Source organism: Oryctolagus cuniculus, chromosome 13 (genome assembly GCF_051225735.1).
Source record: "Oryctolagus cuniculus isolate XC-2025 breed Fujian yellow rabbit chromosome 13, ASM5122573v1, whole genome shotgun sequence".
NCBI classification, from domain to species: Eukaryota; Metazoa; Chordata; class Mammalia; order Lagomorpha; family Leporidae; genus Oryctolagus; species Oryctolagus cuniculus.
Genome location: NC_142879.1, coordinates 92,074,080 through 92,101,227, shown reverse-complemented (window position 1 = coordinate 92,101,227; position 27,148 = coordinate 92,074,080). Strand labels below are relative to the sequence as shown.

At 42.7% G+C, this 27,148-nt stretch overlaps 1 protein-coding gene and 1 pseudogene across 3 annotated transcripts in view; both read left to right on the top strand.

Annotated features, from left to right (window-relative positions):
- LOC100342241 (WW domain-containing adapter protein with coiled-coil) overlaps positions 1-27,148 on the top strand; it is an 86,850-nt gene that overhangs the window by 30,597 nt on the left and 29,105 nt on the right. For all 3 annotated transcript variants that reach the window (XM_089312415.1, XM_089312414.1, XM_089312413.1), the window contains 3 exons: positions 18,927-19,033; positions 24,931-25,046; positions 25,602-25,714. In XM_089312415.1, coding sequence (XP_089168541.1) covers positions 25,630-25,714 — 85 coding nt within the window. In that variant the 5' untranslated portion in view covers positions 18,927-19,033; positions 24,931-25,046; positions 25,602-25,629. The remainder of the gene's footprint in view (positions 1-18,926; positions 19,034-24,930; positions 25,047-25,601; positions 25,715-27,148) is intronic.
- Positions 4,632-5,275, top strand: LOC138845029 (cyclin-K pseudogene; annotated as a pseudogene).

Genomic DNA, 27,148 nt, shown 5'->3' with positions numbered 1-27,148 from the left:
CTGCACAGCCTTTGGCCACTCCCTCCTCCACACCCCACACAGGTTTCTCTGAAGAGCCCAGGCTTGCAGCTGTGGCAGTGGTGGCTCTGCCCTTATCTTGGATGGGCAGTGGCCTCTGGCACCTCTTCCATGTTAAGTCAGCCTTTTCACTTCACTTTTTTTTTAAAAAAAGTTAAATGAAAAATTTTTTACTTGTCAGATTTACCTTATAGTCCGTAACAATAGTTCTGATTACCCATACCCATTGGTATTTTGCTGGATCTGTTAAACCTAGTAACAAAACAAGTTCCACTGGTAACAAAGCAAATTTTTTTTCTTTTAAAGCAGTGATTAAAGAGAAATTTCTTCATGCTCAATGTCCAATTACATTTGAATAGAATTAGCACAGAAGTTATTGCTCTGGCAATTTTATGCACAAGATTATTGATCAGTGCTGTCTCCCTAGGTTTTAAATTGAATTTGAGCCTAGTCTTTCACCAAACAAGCGTCCCCAGGCTGACACCCATTCAACAGTCAGATATCTGGGACCATTTCCACAACAGATGTGTTCAGGCAGGTCCCAAGGGTGACTGTAGGCCAGAGGCTGGGGTGTCACGGACAAGAAGCCCATTGGGGGTTGTTAACTTGATTCAGGAGACTTCCAAGTAGCACTGCCTCGTGCTGACAGGCAGCTGACCTTTCTCTTCCCCTCTCCCACCCCACTCCCAGCAAAGGGATGGAGTTAACATACCACAAACCAAAGAGGAAAAAAGTCCAAACTGCCTTTCTCTCTCCCACCCCAACTTGGAACATATTTTTATGCTGTGACCTTCTTGAGGTTTTTGATCATACAGTCTAAGACAGTTGGTTTTGAATAGGATTCTCCCATAATGTGCCACCCTTGGTTGGGGTCAAAAAGCAAGAGACAGAGAACTCTGAACAGGCACTGCTCTGGACCGTTAACCGCTTCACCCACCTGGTCGCTGTTTGCCGAGAGCAGGGCAGCTTAGGGCTCAGACCAGGTAGCCGCAGGGCGGTGGAGTCACAAACGTTCATAACACACACACTCACACACACACTTTACCTTACAGACACCAGAAAGGTACCTCCCTGTGAGGACTCAGATTAGGTAGCCGCAGGGCGGTGGAGTCACGTTCATACCCCCCCCCCCTTCTCCCTTACGAACACCAGACAGGTACCTCCTTGTGAGGACCCACCAGGAGCAATCACAAGGATTGCTGGGAGGTGATCAGTCTCCTGCTTCCACACAAAGGCAGGCCTGAGTACTGGGCACTCCAGGGCATTCAGCCGTGTCCTGAAGTCCAGGAGTAGCTGTCCATTTGTCCTGTTCAGTTGACCATGGAGAGTTAGTCTTGGGGAGCAGGCCATGGCTCAGGGAGTTAGGATCCCTGAGTGAGTCTGGAGGCATGCCATGGGCTTTTCCAGGGCCCCAGGGCCCCAGCTGAGTCCTGCCGGTCAAGGCTCAAAGGGCCAGCCTTGTATGAACATAGTGGGGGTGTGTATCTCCCAGTGCTTGTTAATGGGTACAGCAGGGGTTCCAGGCCAGTGCACCGAATTGTTACAGAAACCTTGATAAGAAAACTCCACTCATAGAGACATCAGAGACAGTGAAAGATGTAAAGTTTATTAACGCCAGCGAGCTCGGTGGGAATCATTTTCTGAGAACTGAGCATCTAACCCAGGTTTCTTACAATATTTATAGGCTCATCAGCATCATACCTTAACCATTAGAGCATTGGTGGGTTTAAGTTGTAGTCTTACGTGACTTAGGACCACACTTTGAATCATTTGGGTCCAGTATGTTTATAAAAGATACCTGGGGCAGGACAGGAGTTACAGAAGCTTAGCTTAGGACATCTTCCCTCCCTAGACAAGGTATGGCACACAGCTACTTCCCCAGATATTTGGAGCAGCCACTTTCAGGGTGAGTGTCGGCATCGCCTTTCCTTCCTTTGTCTCTGGCTGTGGTCTTATTTCCTCTACAGTGGAATCATATAGCCAGAATTCTTTGAATACTCAGTACTGACTAGATTCAGTGACTGCTAAAGTATGCTTTCTGAGTCTGGATGTATGTATTTCATTGGTTTTTGGTAAAAGAATCAAAGTGAGAAAATGAAGTAGGAAGAGCAGTAGATTGGTCTCAATATGGATATTGTGGTTTTGCTGATTATTAGTGATCTCAGTATGAACAAATCATACAGTCATTTGACTTTTGCTTTTTCCTTGTTTTTTGCTAAAGAATGACATTGAATTTGATAGTCTCAAGTCCTTTCCAAATAAGTTGGTTGAGACTTAAATAGGAGAATCTCCTACTTTTCTATATTTAATTTTTGCTTTCAAATACTTCCCGTGTGTTCTGACCTGTGGTAACTTAAGACTGTCCTGCCAGAGGAGTAATAAAGTGTGGTAGCTTTTGTTTGTGTGCAGCCCTTTGGAATACTTCCCACCAGGGTTCGTTGAGTATTATTAGTTTATAAAGAGTAAATGGGAAAAATAATTGTCTCTGTGTTTGTTGAGTTGAAGTATTTTCAAAACTATGATAAACAGAAGTCCTTTTTAGTCGTGCTGTGTTTTTTTTTTTTAAATTGGTTTTGTGGATGTAGAAAGTAGTGTGGTTTGTCACCTAGTTATTAAAGCTTCCAATTTATTCTCAAGTTGTCTACCTGTTACAGTATTTGTCTTCTGTATCAGGTTAGGAATATTTTATTTGAGAAGGAAAGATGGAGAACTTCCGTGTGCTGGTTCACTCCTCAAATGGCTGCAACATCCGGAGGTGGGCTGATCTGAAGCCAGGAGCCAGGATCTTCTTCCAGGTTGCCCATATGGGTGCAGGGGCCCAAGCACTTGGGCCGTCTTTCACTGCTTTCTCAGGTCATAGCAGAGGGAGCTGGATCAGAAGTGGAGCAGCCAGGACTCTAGCTGGTGCCCATATGGGATGCCAGCGCCACAGGCAGAGACTTCACCTGCCGTGCCTGTGCCACAGTGCGGGTTCTAGGAAATAGCTCTCAGTACTGGGTATGGGAAACATTTAAGTTAAGCTACTGAACATGTACTAATTTCTGCTTGTGATGGATTTACTTATTAAAAGTGAAAACACTAATTTCACATTCCAGAATTTTTTTTAAAGATTTCTTTATTTGAAAGAGTTACACAGAGAGAGGAGTAGAGGCAGAGAGAAAGAGAGGTCTTCTATCCGCTGGTTCATTCGCCAATTGGCTGCAGGAGCCAGGAGCTTCTTCTGGATCTCCCACTTGGTTGTGCAGGGGCCCAAGGACTTGGACCATCTTGTACTGCTTTCCCAGAAACCAGATTGGAAGTGGAGCAGCTGGGGCTTGAACCGGTACCCATTTGGGATGCTGGCACTGCAGGCAGCAGCTTTACCCACTGCACCAAAGCGCCAGCCCCCTCCAGAGTATTTTTAAGTGTGTACTTCCTGGTTTTCACCTCACAGGTGTTTAATGGTGCCATAGAACAAAATGCGCACAGTGCAATTTTATATTTTACAGTGCTGTCTTAAGCAAACATGTTTGGAGGCCAGTACTGTGGCAAAGCAAGTTAAGCCACTGCTTGTGATGCTGCTGGCTTCCCATGTTGGAGTGCAGCTTTGGGTCCTGGTTGCTCTGCTTTTGATCCAGCTTCCTGCAAATGTGCCTGGGAAGGCAGTAGATGATGGCCCAAGAACTGGGTCTCTGCCACCTCTGGGAGACCTGCATGGAGTTCTGTCTTTCTCTCCCCCCTCTCTGTGGGTCTTTCAAGTACACCTTTTAAGAACAGAGATTGTACATCCTAGATGGCCACAGTGGGCAAGGGGACTTAGCCAAGGGGCATGCCTGAGGCAAGGGGAGTCTTAACATTTTCAGAGACCTTTTGGAAAGAACAAGTGTACTTCAGTAAATGAAGTAGAATGAAGAAAATGTAAACCCTTCAGTAACTGGCAGACCTGGACCGCAGGGAAGCATGTTAGTACTGGTTAAGAAAGATGTGGCTCAGACGGGAGGACTTGACCCAGCCACTGAGAACCAGTACTGCCAAGAAGGGTGAGATCAGACAGCTTGTAGTTTCTTAAATGGTGTCCAGTTTGGTCAGTTTGGAGACGTCCCGAAGGATAAGGTAATGGTTCTAGAGAGAATCTTACTGCGAACCATAAAGTCTGACTTACAGGAAGAACATATATGCCAGTTCCTATTCAGATATGCAGAGCAACTCAAAAGTAATAAAAGCCATATTCAGAAGCTGGTTCTAATGCCGTAGACCTTTGTAGGTGACACACTCTGTACCACCTTGTCACTGCAGTAGGAACCAGACGTCATAGCAGTTGCAGCCATCTATCTTTCAGGAAGTTTGTGCAAACTGGAAACACAAGATTGGACTTGATGGTGGGAGCATTTTGTTCAGGATGTCCCTGTGGATGTTTTGGAAGACCTCTGCCACCAGATCCTAGACCTTTACTCCCAAGAGGAAACAACAGATTTCTCACCACAGGCCCCATCTCTTCAGACCACACTGCAAGGGCCACAAGCATAACCGAGGCTCCCAGACCTGGCAGCCCCAGTAGGAGGACTCCCGGCCATCAGCTCCATAGCAGCAGCCCACGAAGCCAATCTTCGCAGCTCCGGCAGGTTACACGAGCCATGGTTGTCTCTCGCAAAGAGAACAAAGCAGGACCACTGCCACCTAAAATCCCCAAACTGAGACTGCTCACCTGCCCTTGCCACCAGCCCATGCCCCTCCAGACCAGAAAACTGCCTCTTGATACCACCTTGGAACAGGCTTAGTTGTCAGACATGGTGGCTGCGCCTCCCCAAAGTCCAGATTCCTCTTCCAGCCCGCCATGCCCCTGCCTCCCTCCAGCTCTGTTATGGGGATGTCCACCCCCAGCTCCTACATGTCTGGAGAGGGCTACCAGAGCCTGTAGTCCATGATGGAAGACCCAGAGCCCCTGTTATAGTGCCCTGTCCCCTTCTTCCACTACCTGTCTCCCCACAATCTCCCCTCTGCCTATGACCGCCTGCTTACCTGCCCTACCGCCAGCCTCCTTACCCCAGCCCCTGGCTACTGCCCACCTACAACCCCAACTTTCCACCCCATCCCCATGCCTGCTCCCCACTCATGCAGTCCCACCGCAGCCACCTCCATGCCTGGGCCTGCCACAGGCTAGCTGCCCACCTCCTGCAGTTCTCTCCTAGAGGACAGCCACCTGTTCCCCAACCCGTCCCCCCACCCAGCATCCTGTCTGTTCTGGGAGCTGCTGGGATGAGCTGCCTGGATGAGATAACTTGCCACCTTTTTCCTTGGTTTTTAACCAGAGTTTTTCTGATCAACTTGAAGATTAGTTAAGCCAGTTAACAGCAGGATACCTTGTGTCATGCTTGACAATTGTAGTATAGAAAGGAAGAGGGTATCCCAGACGAAATTGGGGTGCTCTGCACATGAGATGGGAACAGGGGCTTCAGTGTGGTTTGTGCAGTGCCTGTCTGCAAGGGGTTCCTGCTAGCGTTTTGGGAGTCTTGCCTGTGCTGGGCTACTTTGAGTAAAGTGCTCACCAGCCCTATTGCCTCAATAAACAGCTTCAGTAAGGAGTGAATTTCCTTAAGTGTGAACCTAACAACATACTGTGAGTTCTATCTTGGTTACATACGAGGCTCTTTCACTTCGTTATCCAGCTAAATCACTTGAGAAAAGAAAAAAAAAGCACGGATGCTCTCTTGTGGACCAGTCTTCCTGTGTTTCCCCATTACCTCTAAGACTAGGTACAGACATCCCGAGCAAGAGCCAGATGCATCCATTTCCACTTGACCAGCTCTCCTGTGTGCTTCAGCTCTTTGAAGATGGTAACATTTCTTTCCTGTCCAGGTAGTTCATTTCCTGTTTTTCTGGCTTCAGTTGGGAATTGGTTGCTCTAACTTGGCATCCCCAGGCTGGATTATTCAGCACTTTGATTATCTCAGGTGACATTTTATGGTTATTGTAACATCTCAAATTGAATTGCCTGTTTTCTTCTCCCAGACTGAACTTTTCTCACACCCTTGTGTAATTTGTTAAAATGCAGACTAAAGCCTCCCCATTGCTGATGCCAATCATCTTCAGCTTCCTTCCTGACCAGTCTTTCTGCTTTCCTACCTTCTTTTCTTTAAGCAGCACTCAGATGTCCCTGGGGCTGCCTCCCTGTTGGCTCCCTGACCTTTAGTCTGGGATCTCCATGAGCTCCAGGGTCATCCTGCCTCACAGCTAAATATTGGGTAAATAGTTTGTATTTAAGGAATAATGAAGGGGAAAAAACTGCATGTTCTGTACAGGTGCACTATTTTCCTCCAAGTATTTTTTTTGGATGTATTTATTTACTCAAAGGAGTTTCACAGAAGGCAGAGAAAGAGAAGGGGAAGAGGGTCTTCCATCCACTGGTTCACTCCCCAGTGGCTGGAACTGAGCCTGTCTGAAGCCAGGAGCCTCATCTGGGTCTCCCACGTGGGTGCAGGGGCCCAAGCGTTAGGCCATCTTCTGCTGTTCCAGGTGCATTAGCAGGGAGCTGGTTTGGGAGTAGAACATCTGGGACTTAAACTGAAAGGAGCCAAGAGCCACCATAAAAAAAATGGGGCTCTTGAGACATACCGTTCCAGAGACGGCCTTGGGAAATGGGGAGTAAACCGGTTCACAGAGAAAGCAGTCAGCTACTAACCAGAGATACACAGAACACCTGCCTTGTAGATAAGCCCCTTCCCTACGCTTGCTCAAGGTTAACAAAGAAAGCTGCAAGGCACGTAGCAACCTATTCCTCTCTCCTAGAGACCCCCTCCCCTAATGTATCCCTTTGACCTAGTACTTTTCCACGGACATTACCACTTTTAGACTGCCATACAAGGCCCGCTACTGAAAATTATCCAATGAACTTACGCCAGCCTATAATATGTTAATTTTGTGGTTTTGCCCTTTAAAAGCTGTGTGAGATAGCTGCTCGGGGCTCCTCTCACTTGCTTGCTGCTTGCAGCAGTAGGGGGCCCATTTGTACAAATGAAATAAAATTACCTCCTGTTCTATTGCATCGTCTGGTCTGGAGTCTGTGTTTCTGGGGTCGTCACAAGAGGACACCGCTTTTGGGGTCCTACATTTGGGGGCTCGTCCGGGATTTGGGGGACCCCAGACTCCCACACTCCATCGGCCAGACGGAGGTAAGTTTGCTTACTTGTGTATCATTGTAACTGTGGTTTGTACTGTTTGTCCTTGTCTGCCAGGATGATGTGGAATCCGTCCTGGGGCGCCTGTACAGGCTCAGTACTGACTGGACCGAAGGGGGAGACAGACGTGTCCTGAGGCCCCTGGTCCAACCCTGGAGGACGCTCCAGTGGTGGTCTGGGAAGGAGGGAAAGAGGGCGTTTCCCTTCTTCCAGGGGAGAGCCTGGCCAAACGGCCGCTCCCTTCTGAAATTTTGGTTTTGGTTTTGTCTCAGTCTGTTGCTGCGCGGCTTGTGATTTCAGACGTGTCCTGAGACCCCTGGTTCAACCCTGGAGAACACTCCAGTGGTGGTCTGGGAAGGAGGGAAAGAAGGAATTTCCTTTCTTCCAGGGGAGAGCCTGGCCAGACTGCCGCTCCCTTCTGATAGTTTCAGTTTTGTCTCGGTCTGTTGCTGCGCGGCTTGTGATTTGTGTTCTGTGTGTCACTGTTTTTGTTGTCCTTTATCTCTTACTGTCTCCCCCATCTGTTTTTATTGTTGTGTTTGATTGCTAGATGTATACTTGTATGAAAAATGTGTATTGTATTCTTATAATGTGTTAATTATGTCTACCTCTCAATGCAACTCTAGGGCCAAATGTAAGGACAAATTTTTGGGCTGGAGAGGCTTGTACCTAGATTTGGCTCTGGTAACCAAGAAACTTTGCTGCCGAATGACCTTCTCCTGCTCTTTGGGAGCCTGGCCAGTTCCCGGGGAGGAGGATAAAGGAATGTTTTCTGATAAACAGGTGGGCATGCTTCATGTCTCGGCTCTCTGGCCAAGACCCGAGATGGGACGCACTGCTTGCCTAAAATCTTGGCAATGAGCCACCCTTGTCCTTGGAGGCTTTAGGGGGGAGCCGGAGCAAGCCTCTGTTGCTGCTGTTTCATCCTGGGGAAACACGCAGTCAAGCTGAATGTTAAATATGCCCGTAATGATTACATGATCAATTGGCTACTGTGATTGAGGTGTTCTGTGACAGTCCCTTTAATGAAAAATTAACAAAATGGATTAATAACAGGACATTCAGGACCTGACGCTCTGCTTGGTATGTCATTACAAAAATCATCAAGGAGGGCTATGCCTGATAAATGAGGGTGCTATAAATGTGGGCAACAGGGACATGTACAAAAATTGTCCAGAAGTCAAAAATCAAAATAAGGCTCTTCCTGGGATTTGCTTCCAGTGCTAAAGGGAAAGGCATTGGGCCAATAAGTGTCACTCCAAAACTGATAAAAAAAGGTAATTCATTAAAAAACAGAGTTCAGGAAACTGGAAGCGGGGCCAGCCTCAGGCCCTCCCTACAGGGATCAGTGGACCATCTTGCTATAGTATCATTAAAGCAATGGAGCCATGTTTATTGCAACATTCTGTTAATCTATGCTCCTTTACCATCTTTCCTGTAAATAATTTTAGTGTGCACTACAAGGCTTGCAGCGTATTTCTTGCAGATTAAAAGTAACTAAGTCTGTGCACAGCAGACAGCTAAAAAGTAATTTACTGTCACAAATTGGCGTAGTTGGCAGGATCTGCAAGTATGCAAAGCAATGCCTTTCTTTAAAAGAAAAACTGAAGTTGCATGTGTAACCTGTGATGTTCCTGGCTGAAAAGACCTTCAGTTCGCCTCTTTGGTGAAGGAATGGGCTCTCTGCTCAGAATCGAGTGAGAATTGGGATGGCAAGTTACGGAGTGCACAGCCTCCACAAGTTATTGAGGTTTTGCTATCAGTGCCGGTAGAAAAGGGGGATAAACTATAGGCTTTGGGGAGGTGAGAATGGATTTTGTTATCTGCATACTGATGCATGTGTAAGCAATTGGAAAAAACAGTATAAGATAAATGTAAATTGGGAAAAAAAAATGCTGCCCTTTGGAGTCAAACTGCTAGGTAGTGGTAAAAAAATTATATCAAGCTCCTGTACTGCTGCCAGGGCCAGCTAAGGTTATTCATTGTAAACAATACAGAATTCCAGGTGGATATGAGGAAATATTTAAAACAGTAAAAAAAATTATCTTAGTGCTGGAGTGATGATTCCCATAATCACTAAAAGGAATTATCTAATTTGGCATGTTAAGAAATCAGATGAAACCTGAAAAATGACTGTGGATTACAGGGAATTAAACAAAGTTACTCTCCCATTGACTGTTACAGTACCAGATACCATCATTTTAATGTAAAAGGTCACAAACATAAAATCGTGTTCTTAATAAGGAAAGTTAAAAAAAAAAAGAGATACTTTTAAAAGGATATAATTTATAAAAATTGTTTATCTTAATGGCTGGTTTATACTGGAATGAAAAAAAGGGGGGGGAAGAGAAAGGTTTGAGCAAGTTACAGAAAGTGTGAGAAAGTCGCAAAATGTTATAGAAAAAAAAATCTTTGGTTATTTTCTTTGACATAAAATCAAAATCTGATCCTCTGTTAAAGCAATGAGTTAAAGTAATCTATTATGTTCTCTTGATGTCTCTGTTAAATTCTAACTGCTTAAAAACAGCTGTAAAAAGAGCAGTGGTGAAATGGAGGGATCCTATCACCAATCAATGGAATGGACCTGATCCAGTACTGGTATGGGACAAGGGCTCCTAAGGGATGGGTTTTTCCATGTAACCAACATGCCTTTCTGCAATTGCTCCCTGGGCCGTGTGGCCCTGACGCTAACATCTGTATTTACAGCAGCGGATAGAGCACGTCAGTGGCGTGCTTTACCTGAAGACTACAATAACAACGTCATCCTAATAGGAGAGGACACTGCCCTTGCCATGGCTGCATCAGTAGAAAGTGTTCCTGGACTGGCTTTTGGAAATAATCGTGGACTATAAAGGCTTACATGTTTGGTGACCAAAGCAATCAATCTTACTGCTACTGTGCTATCCAATATAGCCAAAGAATTGGATCAAGTTCACTCAGGAGTGTTTTTAAGCCATGCAGCTAACAATTACTTGCTGTTAAAAAGATCATTTAAGTTGTAAACCTATACCTGGGGGATATTGCTTTAACATTACTAATAATGTGCCATATATAGAGTCTGTTATTGATAAACTTAAGAGTAAAATGCAACATATGTTTATTACTAACCCACTATTCATTTAAAGGGTTTCAATGGATTCATTGGTTATTAATGTTGGCTGGACTGCTACTGCTTTTCCCACTTTGTATGGGATGTCTTCCGTGTGTTCTGCATTTTATGCTGACTTCCCTATAGTATGAATGGACTGAGATTTCATCATTTAAAACTTCGTACCAAGCCTCCTTTATAATCAAAATAATTAATATTTGGCTGTATGTTTCATCTCTCACCTAATGTTGGGCTGGAATGGTACTCAAAGACGGGTAAGACGCTCAGCATCCTGTACCAACCTAAGACAGGGCTCTAGGCCAAGCTGCCAGAGTTACCGATGACGGGTAAGGACAGAGATGACTGAGGGCAACCTAAGACAGAGGCCATTCTCAATTTAATAAAAAAAATATATATATATATATATAAACCCATGGCTGGCCATGGGCCCACATGCTAAGGCCTGGCTTGCTGATCATTGGCATTAGTCCTCACACAACAGTATCAAGCCCTGGCCACCAGTGACCGTATTGAAACCCCTCATTAACGGCACACAATTTTAGGATTAAAATTAGTTCAAAGAGAAAATGGGGGAATGAAAGGAGCCAAGAGCCACCATAAAAAAAAATGGGGCTCTTGAGACAAACCGTTCCAGAGACGGCCTTGGGAAATGGGGAGTAAACCGGGTCACAGAGAAAGCAGTCAGCTACTAACCAGAGATACACAGAACACCTGCCTTGTAGATATGCCCCTTCCCTACGCTTGCTCAAGGTTAACAAAGAAAGCTGCAAGGCATGTAGCAACCTATTCCTCTCTCCTAGAGACCCCCTCCCCTAATGTATCCCTTTGACCTAGTACTTTTCCACGGACATTACCACTTTTAGACTGCCATACAAGGCCCGCTACTGAAAATTATCCAATGAACTTACGCCAGCCTATAATATGTTAATTTTGTGGTTTTGCCCTTTAAAAGCTGTGTGAGATAGCTGCTCGGGGCTCCTCTCACTTGCTTGCTGCTTGCAGCAGTAGGGGGCCCATTTGTACAAATGAAATAAAATTACCTCCTGTTCTATTGCATCGTCTGGTCTGGAGTCTGTGTTTCTGGGGTCGTCACAAGAGGACACCGCTTTTGGGGTCCTACAAAACCAGCGCCCATTATGGGATACCAGCTCTTCAGGTGGCAGCTCTACATGCTATGCCACAGCACTGACCCCTCCCTTTAAGTATTTTTGATTCGTGGTTGGTTGGATCTTTGGTTGTAGGAATTCATGGATATGGAGGGCTGACTGCATCTTTTTTTTTCTTAAGGCAAATGTAACATTTGGGGACTGAATAAAACTCACTTTGAGTTCCCAGTAGGTAGACCTTTTAACTCCTTGTGACATGTAACCACATGGGAGTTAAAACTGAAGAACCTTGAGAATACTATTAGATAAAACCACCGGAACATTTATACAAAATTCTAAATACTTCTATAAACCTCTGCTTTCTAGGGAAATGTCTCTTTTCTGTTGGTGGCTTGGCCATCACAACTCCTCAGTTTGTCGCAGTAATGGTGAACTGTTGTACATTAGCCTGGCTATGAATGGACTATTTCGTGGTTAGTAATGCTGTGTTTTTCCTGCTAGTAGTCCTTTTGATAAATGGAAACTTTGTCCTTTTAGTCAATTCAGTGTATACCAGTAGTAAGTGGAGATTTGTCTTAAACATTTGAGATTGGTAATGGCATGCTGATTACATTCCTGAAATGGCTGCTAAATCAAATTTTGGGGGGCTGGTAACTACTTGGTTTTGTTACTGAGATCACATTTTTTCTACCTTGTTTGTAATAGTAGCTATAGTTCCCTTTTTAAAAATTTCGAGATGGAATGTATTTGAGGTGCACATTGTGATGACTTGAAATACATGAACATTGTGGGAAAGAGGTGAATCTTCCATCTGCTGCTTAACTCCCCAAATGCTGGCAACAACCAGGGCTAGGCCAGGCTGACTGACACCAGGTCTACCACATGGGGCCAGGAACCCGGATATTTGGACCCACATACATTGCCTTTCAATGCATTAGAAGGAAGCCAGATCTGAAGAACAGAGTAGCTAGAACTGGAGTCGGGCATTCTGCCCCACCAGAACTTGTTTTTCTTAAAATTGAAAGTTTGTATTCTTTGACCAGCATCCTCCTGTTGAGGAAGCTCAACACCTGGCAACCACCTTTGTTTTGTGTAGTCTTGTGAATTCATCTCTTCAGATTCCACATATAAGTGAGATCATACAGTGTTTGTCTTTTCTGTCTTATTCCACTTAGTGTAATAATGCCCTCTGGGCTCAACAATGTTGCAAACGACAGGATCTCTCTTTGTGTGACTTAATGTTCCATGTGTGTATGTGTGTGTGTGTGTACACACATTTTTTTGTTCTTTAATACTTGGTTTGTTTCTGTATCTTGGTTGTTCTGAATAGTTATGAATTGCAATGAGTAGTGGGAGCATAGACATCTCTTAGGCATACTTACTTCCTTTGTATATATGCATATAAATGAGATTACTGGATCATATACTAGTTCTATTTTTAATTTTTTGAGAAACCTGAATACTGATTTCCATAATAGCTATACCAGTTTACATTTCCACCTGTAGTTTACAAGGGCTCCCCTTTCCCCCTGCCTTTCCCACACTTGTCTTACTTTCATTAAAGCCATCCTAATAGTTGTGAGGTAGTAGATTATTGTGGTATTGTTTTTTTTTTCTCTAATGATTATGGATGCTGTGGTCTTGTTGTTATCTGTTGTTCACTTGTATGTCTTCTTGGAAAATGTATTGGGTTGTCTTGCTGAATTTTTAATTGACTTATTTTTCTTTTTCCTTGTGAAGTTATCAAGTACCTTACATATTCTGGATATTAATACTTTGTCAGATACATGGCTTATAGATAATTCTTTGTTTTGTAGGTTGCCATTTTTTGTTTCCTTTGCTGCACAAAAGCTTTTTATAGTTTGATACAGATTTTTGTTCCTGTTGCCTGAGCTGCCTTTTTTTTTTAAGATTTGTTTATTTGCAGGAGAGACAAAGAATAGACATCTTCTATCTGCTGGTTCACTCCCCAGGTGGCTACAATGGCCTGGGCTAGGCAAGGCCAAAGCCAGGAGATTGTTCCAGGACTATCATGTGGGTGCAGGGCCCAAGCACTTGGCCCATCCTCCACTGATTTTTCCCAGGCCATTAGCAGGGAGCTGGGTCAGAAATAGAGCAGCCGGGACAGGAACCTACACCCTCATGGGATGCCTGCATCACAGGTCACGGCTTTGCCTGACACACCACAATGCTGGTCCTGCCTGTGTTTTTGATGTCAGGTGTACAAAATTACTGCTGATACCAGTGTCAGGGAGCTTTATCCTTGGGCAGTCTTCAAGGTGCTTTGCAATTTCAGACCTTAAACTTCAAGTTTTAATCCATTTTGAATTACTTTTTTTTTTTTTTGACAGGCAGAGTTAGACAGTGAGAGACAGAGAGAAGAGGTCTTCCTTCCGTTGGTTCACCCTACAAAGACCACTGCAGCTGGCGCACTGCAGCTGGCACACTGTGCTGATCCAAAGCCAGGAGCCAGGTGCTTCCTCCTGGTCTCCCATGCGGGTGCAGGGACCCAAGCACTTGGGCCATCCTCCACTGCCCCCTGCCCCGGGCCACAGCAGAGAGCTGGCCTGGAAGAGTAGCAATGGGGACAGAATCTGGCGCCCCGACTGGGCTGACAGCACCGCAGGTGGAGGATTAGCCTAGTGAGCCATGGCGCCAGCCTTGAATTACTTTTTACTATGGTGTAAGACACCATGCATGTGGCTGTCCAGTTTTCCCATCACTGTTTATTGAAGAACATTTCCTTTCCCAACTATATATGCTTGATATTCTTGGCAAGGGTTAGTTGACTATATATTCATGGGTTAATTTCTAGATTCTCCTGTTCCTTTATTCTTTCTTATTTCTTTTTTTAATTTTTTATTTTTTGACAGGCAGAGTGGACAGTGAGAGAGAGAGACAGAGAGAAAGGTCTTCCTTTTGCCGTCGGTTCACCCTCCAATGGCCACTGCAGCCAGCACGCTGCACCGGTGCATCGCGCTGATCCGAAGCCAGGAGCCAGGTGCTTCTCCTGGTCTCCCATGTGGGTGCAAGGCCCAAGTACTTGGGCCATCCTCCACAGTACTCCCTGGCCACAGCAGAGAGCTGGCCTGGAAGAGGAGCAACCAGGACAGAATCCGGTGCCCCGACCGGGGCTAGAACCCGGTGTGCCGGTGCCGCAGGCGGAGGATTAGCCTATTGAGCCGCGGCGCTGGCCAGCCTTCGATGATTCTAATGTCTGTCCCCCGGACACTAGAGAAAGAGGTGTGAAAAGCATGTACTTGGAAAAGAGAGTGATAAAGTGCAGAGGTTAGCCTTTCCTTAAACTTTGACTATATTCTAAATTCTCTTTCCATGGATCACATGTCTGGGCAAAGGTTTAAGTTCTCTAGCTTAGTGGGCCAAAAAGTCAATTTGATGGGGCAAGTGATCTTTCCTCTCTTGCATCTGGCTTAAGTTTTCAAAATATGTAGATTTGACAGGAATTGGAATTTAGTACTTTCCTATACTTAGTATGGATCTTAATTTTTCTTGAAACCCTTGTCAGTGCCGTGACTTCTCCCTTGTTGGATTTGGTTACTTTTTTTTTTTTTCAGTTCTTGGTTTTGATAGATGCTATAGAGGGCAAAGGAAAGATGCACTTGCGCTGTCAGTTTTCTGTGAGTTTGCTTTTAATGTAGTTGCAGGGTCAGTTGTTAAAATATTAATATCCATTATTAAAATGTTCAAGCATTTATCATTTCAGTGATTGAACTAAGGGCTTTTTAAAGTCAATTTAGAAATAATCTCTTAAGATTACTTTATGTAATTCTTACTATCGAATTTTGCTAGTTTTATGTAAAGAATTATGGGGCTGGCTTGTATATTTTGTCTTCCTTTGTGCCCTTGGATTTGGGACTGAAATTCTGAATTCAAGTTTTGTGTTCTGTTTTTCTTTGCTACTATCCAAAAATCACTTAGATTCTGCATTTTAATGAGAATATGAAACCTTTGCTTTTGTTTCTAAAACAAATCCTTCATGGATTCTAATAAATTCACATGAGATTCAAAGAAAAAATGGGAGGTTTCAAAGGAGTGTTGTGTTGTAGCACTTCTCTAGGTACTGCTCTGGGAAATTGTCACTGCTGCCACGTTACTCTGCTCTCACGGTCAGGGGGAATAATCACTTTGCCCTTCCGTTTGTATAATCACATCAATTTGGTAGGTTGACTTCGAACCTTTACTAAAAGGTTCAGGTGTGGTACCTCAAAAATTGTTTTGCCAAATAGAAGTTGTAATTTTAATTCAAAAAGTTGGCCTAATTTTTCATTTAGCTTAGTATTGTCATGTCATTCAGGGGACTATCTGCCTTTCCTGCTGGCTGGAGTCTGAAGATCTGCTGCCTGCCTACCTTACACCATGCTTCCTATAAAACAACTGCCTAGATTTGGATTCTCATAAGAATGTTAGTTTATTCTAGTTTTACCAAAATGCCTTCATCTTTTTTTTTCTTTGAGTTGAACTACATTTAACCCGCTGCACCACAGTGCCGACCCCAGATTTTCATTGATTAAGAATAACCACTAAAATAGTGAATTCCTAGATTTTAACCATATGAGAAATCAGTAGACCTCGTGTATAATATATTATATGTGCATGATCAACCTGTCACTTGTGTTTTTGAGTTTTGTTTTGTTTTTCAAAAGATTCATTTATTCATTTGAAAGGTGGTAGAGTTACAAATAGAGGCGGAAGCGGGGTGTGTATGTGTGTCTTCCATCCGCTGTTTCACTCCACGAATGGCCACAATGGCTGGAGCTAGGCCCATGAGGAACCAGGAGCTTCTTCTGGCTTCTCCACACAGGTGCAGGGGCCCGAGAACTTGGGCCATCTTCTGTTGCTTTCCCAGGCCATTGCAGAGAGTTGGATCAAAAATGGAGCAGCCAGGACTCAAACTGGTGTCCATGTGGGATGCTCGCCCTGCAAGAAGTGGCTGTACCTGCTATGCCACAGTGCTGGCCCCATTTGAGCTACTTAATGGGGTTCATGTCATTCAATAAAATTGGCTTTTTCTTATTGTCACCATACTGAAATTTATCTCATTGCTTTGAGTTATGCATAAATTCATCTTCTAGTGGTCATATTACTAGCTTTTTCTTATCTGTAATTTAGCTGTGAATCTGTAAAATATTTTTTATGCCTGAAAAGTAGAAATTGTATCATAGGTCTAAGATTTTAAAAATTGGGTTATTTTTCTTTGTTGTCATTTGAGGGTCCTAAGCCTACCCCCAGGTTTAGTGATTCTCAAACACTCGGTCTGAGGTGGTGTATATAGTCACTGTCACGGCTGTGACTTAACTGCTAGGAATGAGGGTGCAAAACAAAAGGGATGAGACAAAGTAGAAGAATCAGGGTGCAGTAACCCCCCCACTGCTGGACTGAAACCAACTGTGTCTGACTTGATTCTTCTTCAAACAAATAGTGACAACTCTTATGGAATGCTGTATACTGGAAAATCTCATTAGAGTGAGTGCCCAAGATTTGGATTTGGCCATTTAGATAAGTATACTTTGCTTAACATGTACCACAATTCCAAATGTAGAATTGGATATCAGGTGTTCAACCAGCATAGGAACAGCGAGCAGTTAGAGATCTGAGAACTCTTCTGAAATTCCACGCCTGCTGAGGCCATGCCACACAAGCCGGCCTTGGTAAGGTAGCAATGTGAGGTCTGCTCTGTTAGCTTTCCTGCACACTGAGCTTATTTTTGACTGATGGTACTTATCAAAAAAATCAGTTAACTTTAGAGGCAATGAGAGAAGCAGCAGCCACCTGCTGGTTTACTTCCCTAAATGTTTGCAGTTACTGGAGCTGAGCCACAAAAGAGCCGGGAACCCAGTTCCAGTCCCTCATGTGGGTGCCAGGGACCCAGTCTTGTACTCTGTGCATTAGCTGGAAGCTGGACTCAAACAGCTAGGACTGAAATCCAGGCACTTGACTATGAGATGATTACATTCCAACCGACTTCTTAACCACTGAGCCACTCATCTTTAACTGATTTCTTCTTGATCGTGTTCATTCTTACTGGCATTTATTGAAGGATTTACTTATTTCCTATTGTATTAAAGGTATTACTTTTTTATAAAGTAAGTTAATACGATCTAACAAGATAAGTAGAAGAAACATCGGGTATCTCCTAGCATCAAGCTTCTTGGGGACTTTATTTTTTGTAATATTTGCATTACCTGTTAGTAACCATGTTAATGACATCAACGGGCTTTTGGGTCTTGGAGTCTGCATATAGCTCCCCTTGCAGTCTTTTTTGACAGAGTTAGACAGAAAGGTCTTCCATTGGTTTACTCCCCAAATGGCCGTTATGACCGGTGCTGTGCTGACCCAAAGCCAGGAGCCAGGTGCTTCTTCCTGGTCTCCCATGCAGATGCAGGGCCCAAGCACTTGGGCCATCCTCCATTGTCTTCCCAGGCCACAGCAGAGAGCTGGCATGGAAGAGAAGCAGCCGGGACTGGAATCTGGTGCCCATATGGGATGCTGGCCCCACAGGTGGAGGATTAACCAAGTGAGCCATGGCGCCGGCCCCTCCCTTGCAGTCTTAAACCTTAACCATTGTTATCCTATTATTTCATCCACAAATGTGTATTGTATGTATGCCAAAGTCAGTCTAATACCATTGACGTCTAATGGAAAAATACTTCCAAATTCACAACTGTGTGCTACCTTTCTCTTGGATTCCTAGTTTTACATAGATCTGTTGACCATTTCCACTTGGATAATCTGAAACTTTTATAGTCATAATCTCTAAGTATACATTCCCTCTTACCATTTAGTTTTTCCTGTTAATTGAAATAATTCATACTAATTTCTGGTCTTACCTGGTTCTGACTGCTGATTCATAAATGACTGGACCATTTAATTTACTCTGCTGCTTTCAGTTTTGTTTATAAGTGTAACCAACCTCCATACCATTGCCAGCTTTCCTTCCTTCTTTCCTTTCTTTCCAAGTACCAGTTGAATTGTTGCTGAAGGTCCCTAGGTATGTGGAGTGAAATTGAAATACTAACATTAGGCTTTGTAGGGAACCTTTTTATATCATTAACCAAAGTATTTTTGCAAGATTGGACTTTGAGACTTTTCTTTGTGAGGCTTTTTGAAAGCTTGATGCTGTTTCAGTGAAAAATTGACTAGACTATTAAAAAGTGAGGTGCAGAAACTGAAGAGATGGAAGTATATAGTTGGAAAACATACTGCTAGTAGTGACTTTCAGTATTGGGTCATTGGGACTTTTATACTCTGCGCATTGTTTTTTTTCCACTGAAACTTCTCTTTAAAAAGTTTTTCTAGAAATTACACAGGACTTTGTATCCTGCTCATCTAATTAAGCTTTGTTGTTCCATAGGTTATCAGCTATGTAGTATAATAAGTTGCATCTGTAGTAGACTCAGATTTTTTGTGTATTATAAAACTGTATTCCTGATACTGAAGTGTAATAATGGTCTGTAGTATGATAAAAATCAGATGGAATACAATTTACCTGTAATTCACTTTCCTCTTTATTTTTTAAAGGGACCAGTTACTCTCCACAAGAAAATTCACACAACCACAGTGCTCTTCATAGTTCAAATTCACATTCTTCTAATCCAAGCAATAATCCAAGCAAAACTTCAGATGCAGTAAGTATTAATACACATGCCCAATTTTATCTTTTGGAATTCATTACAAAAATCTGATGGCAAAGCTCCTTATATCCAGTCTGTTCTTATGTTCTAACCAAAATTGACGTTTTCTTCATGTATTTATTTGCAACAATAATAACACTCTTTTAAAGTAGTGAGTAAACTTTACAGGTGTTAGTAAAATTGAGGACAGTCAGGAAATACCATCTTGGCATTACCTTAAGCAGAGTTTTGTCTTTGCAATATGTGAGTTACAAAGAACTTCAGATGAAACTTCCATGGTTAAAGTGTTTTAAGACTGAAGTAACTGCTACTCAGTTTGGATTTTTCTATTCAGTGTCCAGATTAAACACAGATTTCTAATGTATTCATTTAACTAGAAATAATTTAAAATGTCATTTTGCTAGGTATATGCTGGAATGTAAGCCTACAGAATGAAGATAATGTGACCCATCTAATTTTAAGAAATGTTTAATACAAAAGCTTGTTTATTTGAAGCGCAGAGTTACAGAAAGGGGCGGAGAGATCTTCCATCCACTGATTCACTCCCCTAAATGGCTGTCACAGCCGAGGCTGCGCCAGGCTGAAACCAAGAGCCTGGGATTCCATCCAGGTTTCCTTCGTGGGTGGTGGGGTCCCAAGTACTTGCGAGGTACCTTCCACTGCTTTCCCACCTGCTTTATTAGGAAGCTAGATCAGAAATGGAACAGTGGGGACTCTAACTGGCACTTGTATAGGATGTTGACGCTGCAAGTGGTGGCTTAAACCGCTGAGCCACAACACTGGGAAGTACCACATTTCAAGGAACTTTTAGACTTGGGGAGATAGAAAAATAAAAAACACAGTGTTTGTTAATGTTGCTCTGGAGGGCACTCAGGATAAAGACCCACAGCTTAGATGAAGAAGATAGAAACTGTAAGTAGCACTTCTTAACAGGTTTAAATATGGCTTAGCCAGTAGAATAGGTGGAACATTGTGTAGCATACAGAGGAATAAGAATAACATGGAAGTATGAGATGGCACGGCATGTTTGAAGAACTGGGAGGATTTGATGATGTGGAAAAATGGCAGGAGCCTAAGATTAGGGATAAGTGTAGTTTAGATGGTAAAATGTCTGTCTTGGCAAGGAATACAAATTATGTACAAAGGCAGTAGAAAGTTATTGAAGGATCTAATCAGTAAAGCAGTATCATAATCAGAAAGTCATCTGAGGTAGCAATGTGGGAAGGTATAGGAAAGAAGCAACAATTAGACAGAAAACCATCGAATGCAGGGGTTTTTTTTTATTTTTTATTTATTTATTTATTTATTTATTTTTGACAGGCAGAGTGGACAGTGAGAGAGAGAGACAGAGAGAAAGGTCTTCCTTTGCCGTTGGTTCACTCTCCAATGGCCACCGCGGCCGGCGCGCTGCGGCCGGCGCACCGCGCTGATCCGATGGCAGGAGCCAGGAGCCAGGTGCTTTTCCTGGTCTCCCATGGGGTGCAGGGCCCAAGGACCTGGGCCATCCTCCACTGCACTCCCTGGCCACAGCAGAGAGCTGGCCTGGAAGAGGGGCAACCGGGACAGAATCCGGCGCCCCAACCGGGACTAGAACCCGGTGTGCCGGCGCCGCTAAGCGGAGGATTAGCCTAGTGAGCCGCGGCGCCGGCCCGAATGCAGGTTTTGCTTGGGTGTTTGAGTGATTTTTATACCTTAATTGGCATGGCAAGACCTTTCGGTTTTTTTTGTTGTTTTTTTTTTGTTTGTTTTTTGTTTTTTGTTTTTTTTTTTTTTTCTCTCACTGAAGTAGTGTGGATAGAAAAAAGGATATTAAGGTACACATAAATCTAGAATAGTTTTGAGTGTTAGTCTGGGGTCAGTTAGGAAAAATAATTACAGTAGGGTGTTTTAACACAGAACTTAATATACTGGTAAGCAGATATGATAGGTATTAAAAGTTGGGAGGGGGGATAAAAGAGGAGGAAACCAAGAGGGCTGTGGTACAATAGCAGGAAGTTTAGATTTTCAGAACCTGATGGTGAGGAGGTGCCCACAGAGCTGGAGACAGTGCCTCTGAAGCTAGTTCATATGGTGGACTGCACTGGCGAGCTGGAGACCAGAACCCACTGTGGCTTCATCTTCTGGTGTTTCTGGGAGGAAGTGATTTGCATTGTTCCAGCACTTGGACTAACATCAGCATTGCAGAGCAGACTTGAGATGGAATTGAAGCTGAGGGACTTTGGCAGGTGCTACCAGCAAACCGTGTGAATCTTCTTTATTCATGGAAAACAGTCTGTTAATTTACATAAGTAAAAGATTGATTGGTTTGAAAGAGGGAGACAGATTTTCACCTGCTGGTTCACTCCCCTAGATTGCTGCAGCAGCAGCTGATGCTGAACCAAACCAAAATCAGGAGCCATTTTCTTGTGGAAAAACTGAAAGCTGTTGTTTATATGTGATCTGTCATCAACAGCTATAATATTAGAAATTAAAACTGAGCAGGTGCTGTGGCATACAGGGCTAAGCCTCCACCTGCAATGTAGACATCCCTTATGGGCACCCGTTCATGTCCCAACTGCTCCTCTTCCAGTCCAGCTCTCTGCTGTGGCCTGGGATAGCAGTAGAAGATGGCCCAAGTGCTTGGTCCCCTGCACCCAAGAGACCTGGGAGAAGCTCCTGGCTTCCATTTGGGAATGAACCAGCAGATGGAAGACCTTTCTGTCTCTCCCTGTCTATCTGTAACTCTACCTCTTAAATAAATCAGTCTTTTTAAAAGAATTAAAACTGAGCGATAGTTGATCTGACTTAAGATGCTGATCGGAATGCCTTTATCACATATTGGGAACTTTTCCCTCCCCCTAGCATTAGATTAAGATAGGAACATGTGGTTTCTTGCTAACTCCCATGGGTTCAAGTCTTGGCTCCACTCTACATTGAAGCTTCCCACTGCTGCATGCTCTGAAGGTATCAGTTGATGGCTCGAATGGTTGGTCTCCTGCCACCCTGCATGGGAGATTTAGGTGGAGTTCCCATCTGCTGCAGGCCTTTGTGGAATGAACCAGCTGCTTGGCACATGCTCTGTGTCCTGTCAGAGTAAAATCTTTAAAACCATAAACTTAAGAGATTAAAATCATTTACTTAAAATGGCAATCATTAAACTGTTAGACATTGATATTGATATGGGCGTATCTGTATGAACAAATTTTAGAACAAAAAGACACCAAGCTTCTCTTTAGTGTCTGACTTAGTAGATGACATTTAGAATTTCCTATCTGCTTCTGTATCCAATCTTTTGTGAAAACAGATGTCCTGGACAGCTCTTAATAAACTCCCTGTATGCTTGTGGTACATGAAGAAGACAAAAGTCATCTTGGTCTTCTGTGAAAACAGTCTCGATCTGTGAACGGACCTCCAAGTTCCCTAAGGATTCTTGGATAACACTTTGAACTTACTTAGCACCTGTGCTGACAATCATCTCAAGCCTAATTTAGAATACTTGAAATGGCTATAGTCCTTGTGTTTGATTTTCAATTTGATTCTTTTAGTAAAAAAAAATTGACATCTGTTGCACATTAATATCTTAAAAATTATTCCATTACTTGATTTTCTTTCCTAACTCCTTGAGGACGGAGTTGGGAGAAGATAGGCAGAAGTTACTGGTATTTGGCTGTAATGCTATACCTTGGAACATGCTTTAAGACATTAGTACGTGCTGACTTAAGATTTGATGGGCAAATCCACATAGTGTCACAGTCCAGGGTTCTGCAGGCTCTGGTCTGTCAGTTAGTAACTGTCAGGAGGTTGCAGCAGAATCTTAAGGAGATTCCTGGTGAGAGAGGCATGCACGTGTGTGTGTGTGTGTGTGTGTGTGTTGTGGTGCTAACTCTATCTCCCCTAGGAAAGGTGCAGGGCTGCGCTTGGGCAGTTTGCAGAGCGCTGCTCTAGATCATGCTGGTCTCCCCTCTGCTACCCATATCTTCTGTCTGCTAGCTTCAGATCCCACTTTCCACCCCTTTGGCCTATCTGGGAACCCCATGTAACCAAGCAGAGCAAATCTGTTGATACCATCTATAAGAGGAGGATGATTTTGTGTAATTTACCTACAGGGAGAGGTGAGTGATGGAGAACTTTATGAATTTGGCATCTGTGACTGGCCTGCTAACATTGGTCATAGCTTATTTCTAGCTGCTCATGATTGAAAATTAACTCCCCACTGCTTTTAGAGACTTGGAAGCACAGGGCTGAAGTCTGATATTTTCCTTATTTTGAGATGTAAACTGCAGAATATAAACATATGGCAGAGTCTGCAGCATTTCTCCAAATGTTCTCAAAATTTTTAAAGCATTTCCAGAATTGATGTCTATTTAATGGAAATAATTGGCATTCAGAAATCAGAATTTTGATCCTTTTATATACCACTAATTAGTTTTCTGACCTATGCACAACTCATTAAGTTCTCTCAGCATGTTTCCTAACTGGTAATATTAAACTGGGTAGGGCAAGGCATTGAGTAAAAGTTGATTTCTCAAGCTTCAAAATTGTGTCACTGAGTTTAACACAAGGGTTTAACACCTGCCTCTGGCTCCTGACTTTTTCATGCAGATACAGTGATACAGCAACAGTGATAGCTCAAGTTGGTGAGATCCTGCCGCCCATGTTGGAGACCTGGATTAAGTTCCTGGCTCACAGCTTTGTCCCTGGGCAGAGCTCATGCAGGCATTTGAGAAGTGAACCAGCAGATGGACAAAATCTGTCTCTTTCAGTCTCCATGCCTCTCAAACAAGTAAAAATTTCAAAATAAATAAAGCTGTGTCATTATACACTTTGGCAAACCCAGAAGGCTAGGCTACCATAGTATAACATTATTCATTTTAATCTTATACCTCTTGGAAAAAATAGTTAAGGTTGGGGCTGGTGCTGTCACATAGTGAGTAAAGCCACCACCTGTAGTGCCGGCATCTCATGTGGGCGCCGGTTCTGATCCAGCTCTCTGCTATAGCCTGGGAAAGCAGTAGAAGATGGCCCAAGTCCTTGGGCCCCTGCACCTGCATGGGCAACCAGGAAGAAGCTCCTGGCTTCTGCATTCAGATTGGTGCAGCTCCGGCCATTGTGGCCATCTGGGAAGTGAACCAGAGAATGGAAGACCTCTGTCTCCTCTCTCTCTCTGCCTCTGCCTCTCTGTAACTCTGCCTTTCAAATAAATAAATCTTTTAAAAAAATTGTTAAGGCTCTCAACTAGAAGAATACTTGGCATTTTACTGCATTTCCTGTGCTCAGTGCAGACACTTAGCTTAGACTTCTCAGATTTTTCTACTGTCATTGTGATTGTTACATTTCCTCTAAGATACCTGCAAGAGACTATATGTGAGAATATCCAGAAGACTAGCTCTGGTTGTGGGAAAATGAGTGATACTGCTGGTCATGATTACATGAGACCAGGGGGTCTTACTTAATGCTTGACTCATCTCATGGATTTTACAAAGAACTTTCAGCTGACTTTTTGTCTATATTTTTTAAATGTTGGTTCCCTTTTCCACTGTGTTGCAGTACCTACAGGCAGACTGTTCTCTGTTGCACTGTGTGCGACCACTAGCATGCTGCAGTTAGAACTGAGGGTCTCGTGCTTTATTAGTCACTTGGCAGTGATTTCTCCTCCTCATCACCATGCTGTCGTATTTCAGCCATGGTGATTGAGGGCTTCTGTGTTTTTCCTTTTTTGATTTTTTTAAGGTTTTCTGTGATTTATGAAGATTTCCAGTCTACTGTTATATGTACTCAGATAATTAGCAGTACAGAGTAAGGCGCTTTGGTCTCATATGTATGCTTTTGTTTCCATGTATATGCTTTGGAAATCATCGATGCTATCAAGTTATAAATAATAACATTTTCTCATGTTTAAAATTATTTTTAAGCCTTATGATTCTGCTGATGACTGGTCTGAGCATATTAGCTCTTCTGGGAAAAAATACTACTACAACTGTCAAACAGAAGTTTCACAATGGGAAAAACCAAAAGAGTGGCTTGAAAGGTATTTGCTTTTAATCTAGTTGATCTATATTTACCATTCTTGATTCTACAAGTTAATATTTTATGGTGTTATGCATTTGATTTTAGATTCCTTATTGAGACATCATCACTCCCTCTTTTAATTGCAGTTGTTGACCTGTTTACTGTGTTTTCTATCATTTGTCTTAAAATGTAGGAGAGCAGCTGCCCATAAGGTTCTTATGAGCAGTTAGTATATTTAATAAAATGCTTACATTATTAATCTCCATTTGTGCATTTCTGTTATAATTTATAATACAAGTTTGTAGAGCTTATGGGACAATCTTGCTCATGTCTTTTACATATGTAGAATTAATACTGTGAAGTTGTCTGTGGTTTAAATAATTGGTATACTTTTGCCATCATGAAGAAACATTAGTGTTCTGTGTGCTTACCTCCATACCGGATAAATTATAGACCATATTCAGTTCTTTGATTTTGTATATACTGTTTGAATATTTGGCAGGAGCTATTATGGGTACCCATGTCCTTGATGTGATTTTTATGGGCTTATCTATTTTCTATTTTTTTTTTTTAGAGAACAGAGACAAAAAGAAGCAAACAAGATGGCAGTTAATAGCTTCCCGAAAGATAGAGATTACAGAAGAGAGGTGATACAGGCAACAGCCACTAGTGGGTTTGCCAGTGGAAGTAAGTATTAATTTTGTCTCTAACCACTGTAATGTTGGATTATTCCTGTCATTCATACATCACAAATCTGTGCATTGCTATGCATTAATTAAAGTAAATAGAGCCAGCACTCTGCTTAGTCTTTCCTACCCAGCCTCCCGCGGTTTGTTTCTTGAGAAATGAAGGGTACACAGTAGAATAGGACATGCGTGCCTATCTCACCACCCATAGTGACTACAATGTGATCAGGATGGTAGATGATAATATCTTATGTTTGGGATTGGCTTTTCTATCCAGATACAAAACTGAATGGATTTCAATCCAGTAATTGAATCATGGGTACAGGCATAGTGATATAATGACTGTTATCAATGAGAAACTTGTCTGTTTGGATGTAGATAGTTTAACTCAGGATTTTTTACTTACAGTGGCCTAAGTGTATACCCATACAATCATTTTTGTTTCACTTTCAGTGCAGTTCAATAAATTACATGAGGCAGTACTTTACTATAAAATAGGCTTTGTGCTAGATGGTGCTCTTCTGTCCCCTCCCTGCCCCCTGCCGTAGGCCATAGGGTACTTTTAAGTGTTCTGAGCATGTTTGAGGTGGGCTAGGCAAAGCTGTGATTTTTGGTAGGTTGGGTGTTATTATATGCATTTTCAATTTAATGATCTTTTCAACTTAACAGGTTTGTCAGGGTGTAACCCCTTTGTAAGTGGAAAATATGTGCATTTCTCCCTGATCCTAGGTCTGTCTGACATCTCTGTGTGGAGCTTGTACAACAGTAATAAAAATGCTTCCTAAAAAACTTTTATAGAGCCCTTTGTTCTAAGGTACTCGTTTATAAACCAAATTGTAGGCATGTCCTACTGTTCTTTTGAAAGCAAATTTAATGCAAATAGAATGGTTTTTAGCGAACATTATACATTTGTTTTTTGATTTGTTTTCTAAATTTGAAGTTTCACTTGAAGATATTCTATTCCCAGTGTTGTCTTCTGCCCAGAATGAAATTTAAATTTCATGTAGAATGCTTGAGTTCTTTACTGAGCTTTGGGTTTGAAAAGAATTTAAAAATGATGGGTTCTGGAAATTCTTAGACTTGAGCATTTGAATCCTGCTTCTGTAACTTAACAAAAACTAGGGGTGTGTTTTGATTTTAGGAAGGAATGCTGATTATTTGGGGGAAAATTACTTAAGATAAAACATAATTCTGGATGACTGTTCAAAATGTTCTCCTAGGAACATTAAAATTTTAAATTTATTAATGAAATTGTACTCAGTTTTTAGAAAACATTGATTTAAAGTAACTGGAAATTAAAGAACACTATTTTGTGACAGAAGACTTGGGTTTCATATTAAGTAATTGACTTTTGGCAAACAAAAGCAAGACAGCACACCTCCTCACACCCCCTTGTTTGAGAGACAGAGAATGCTTCCATCTGCTGGTTTTTCCC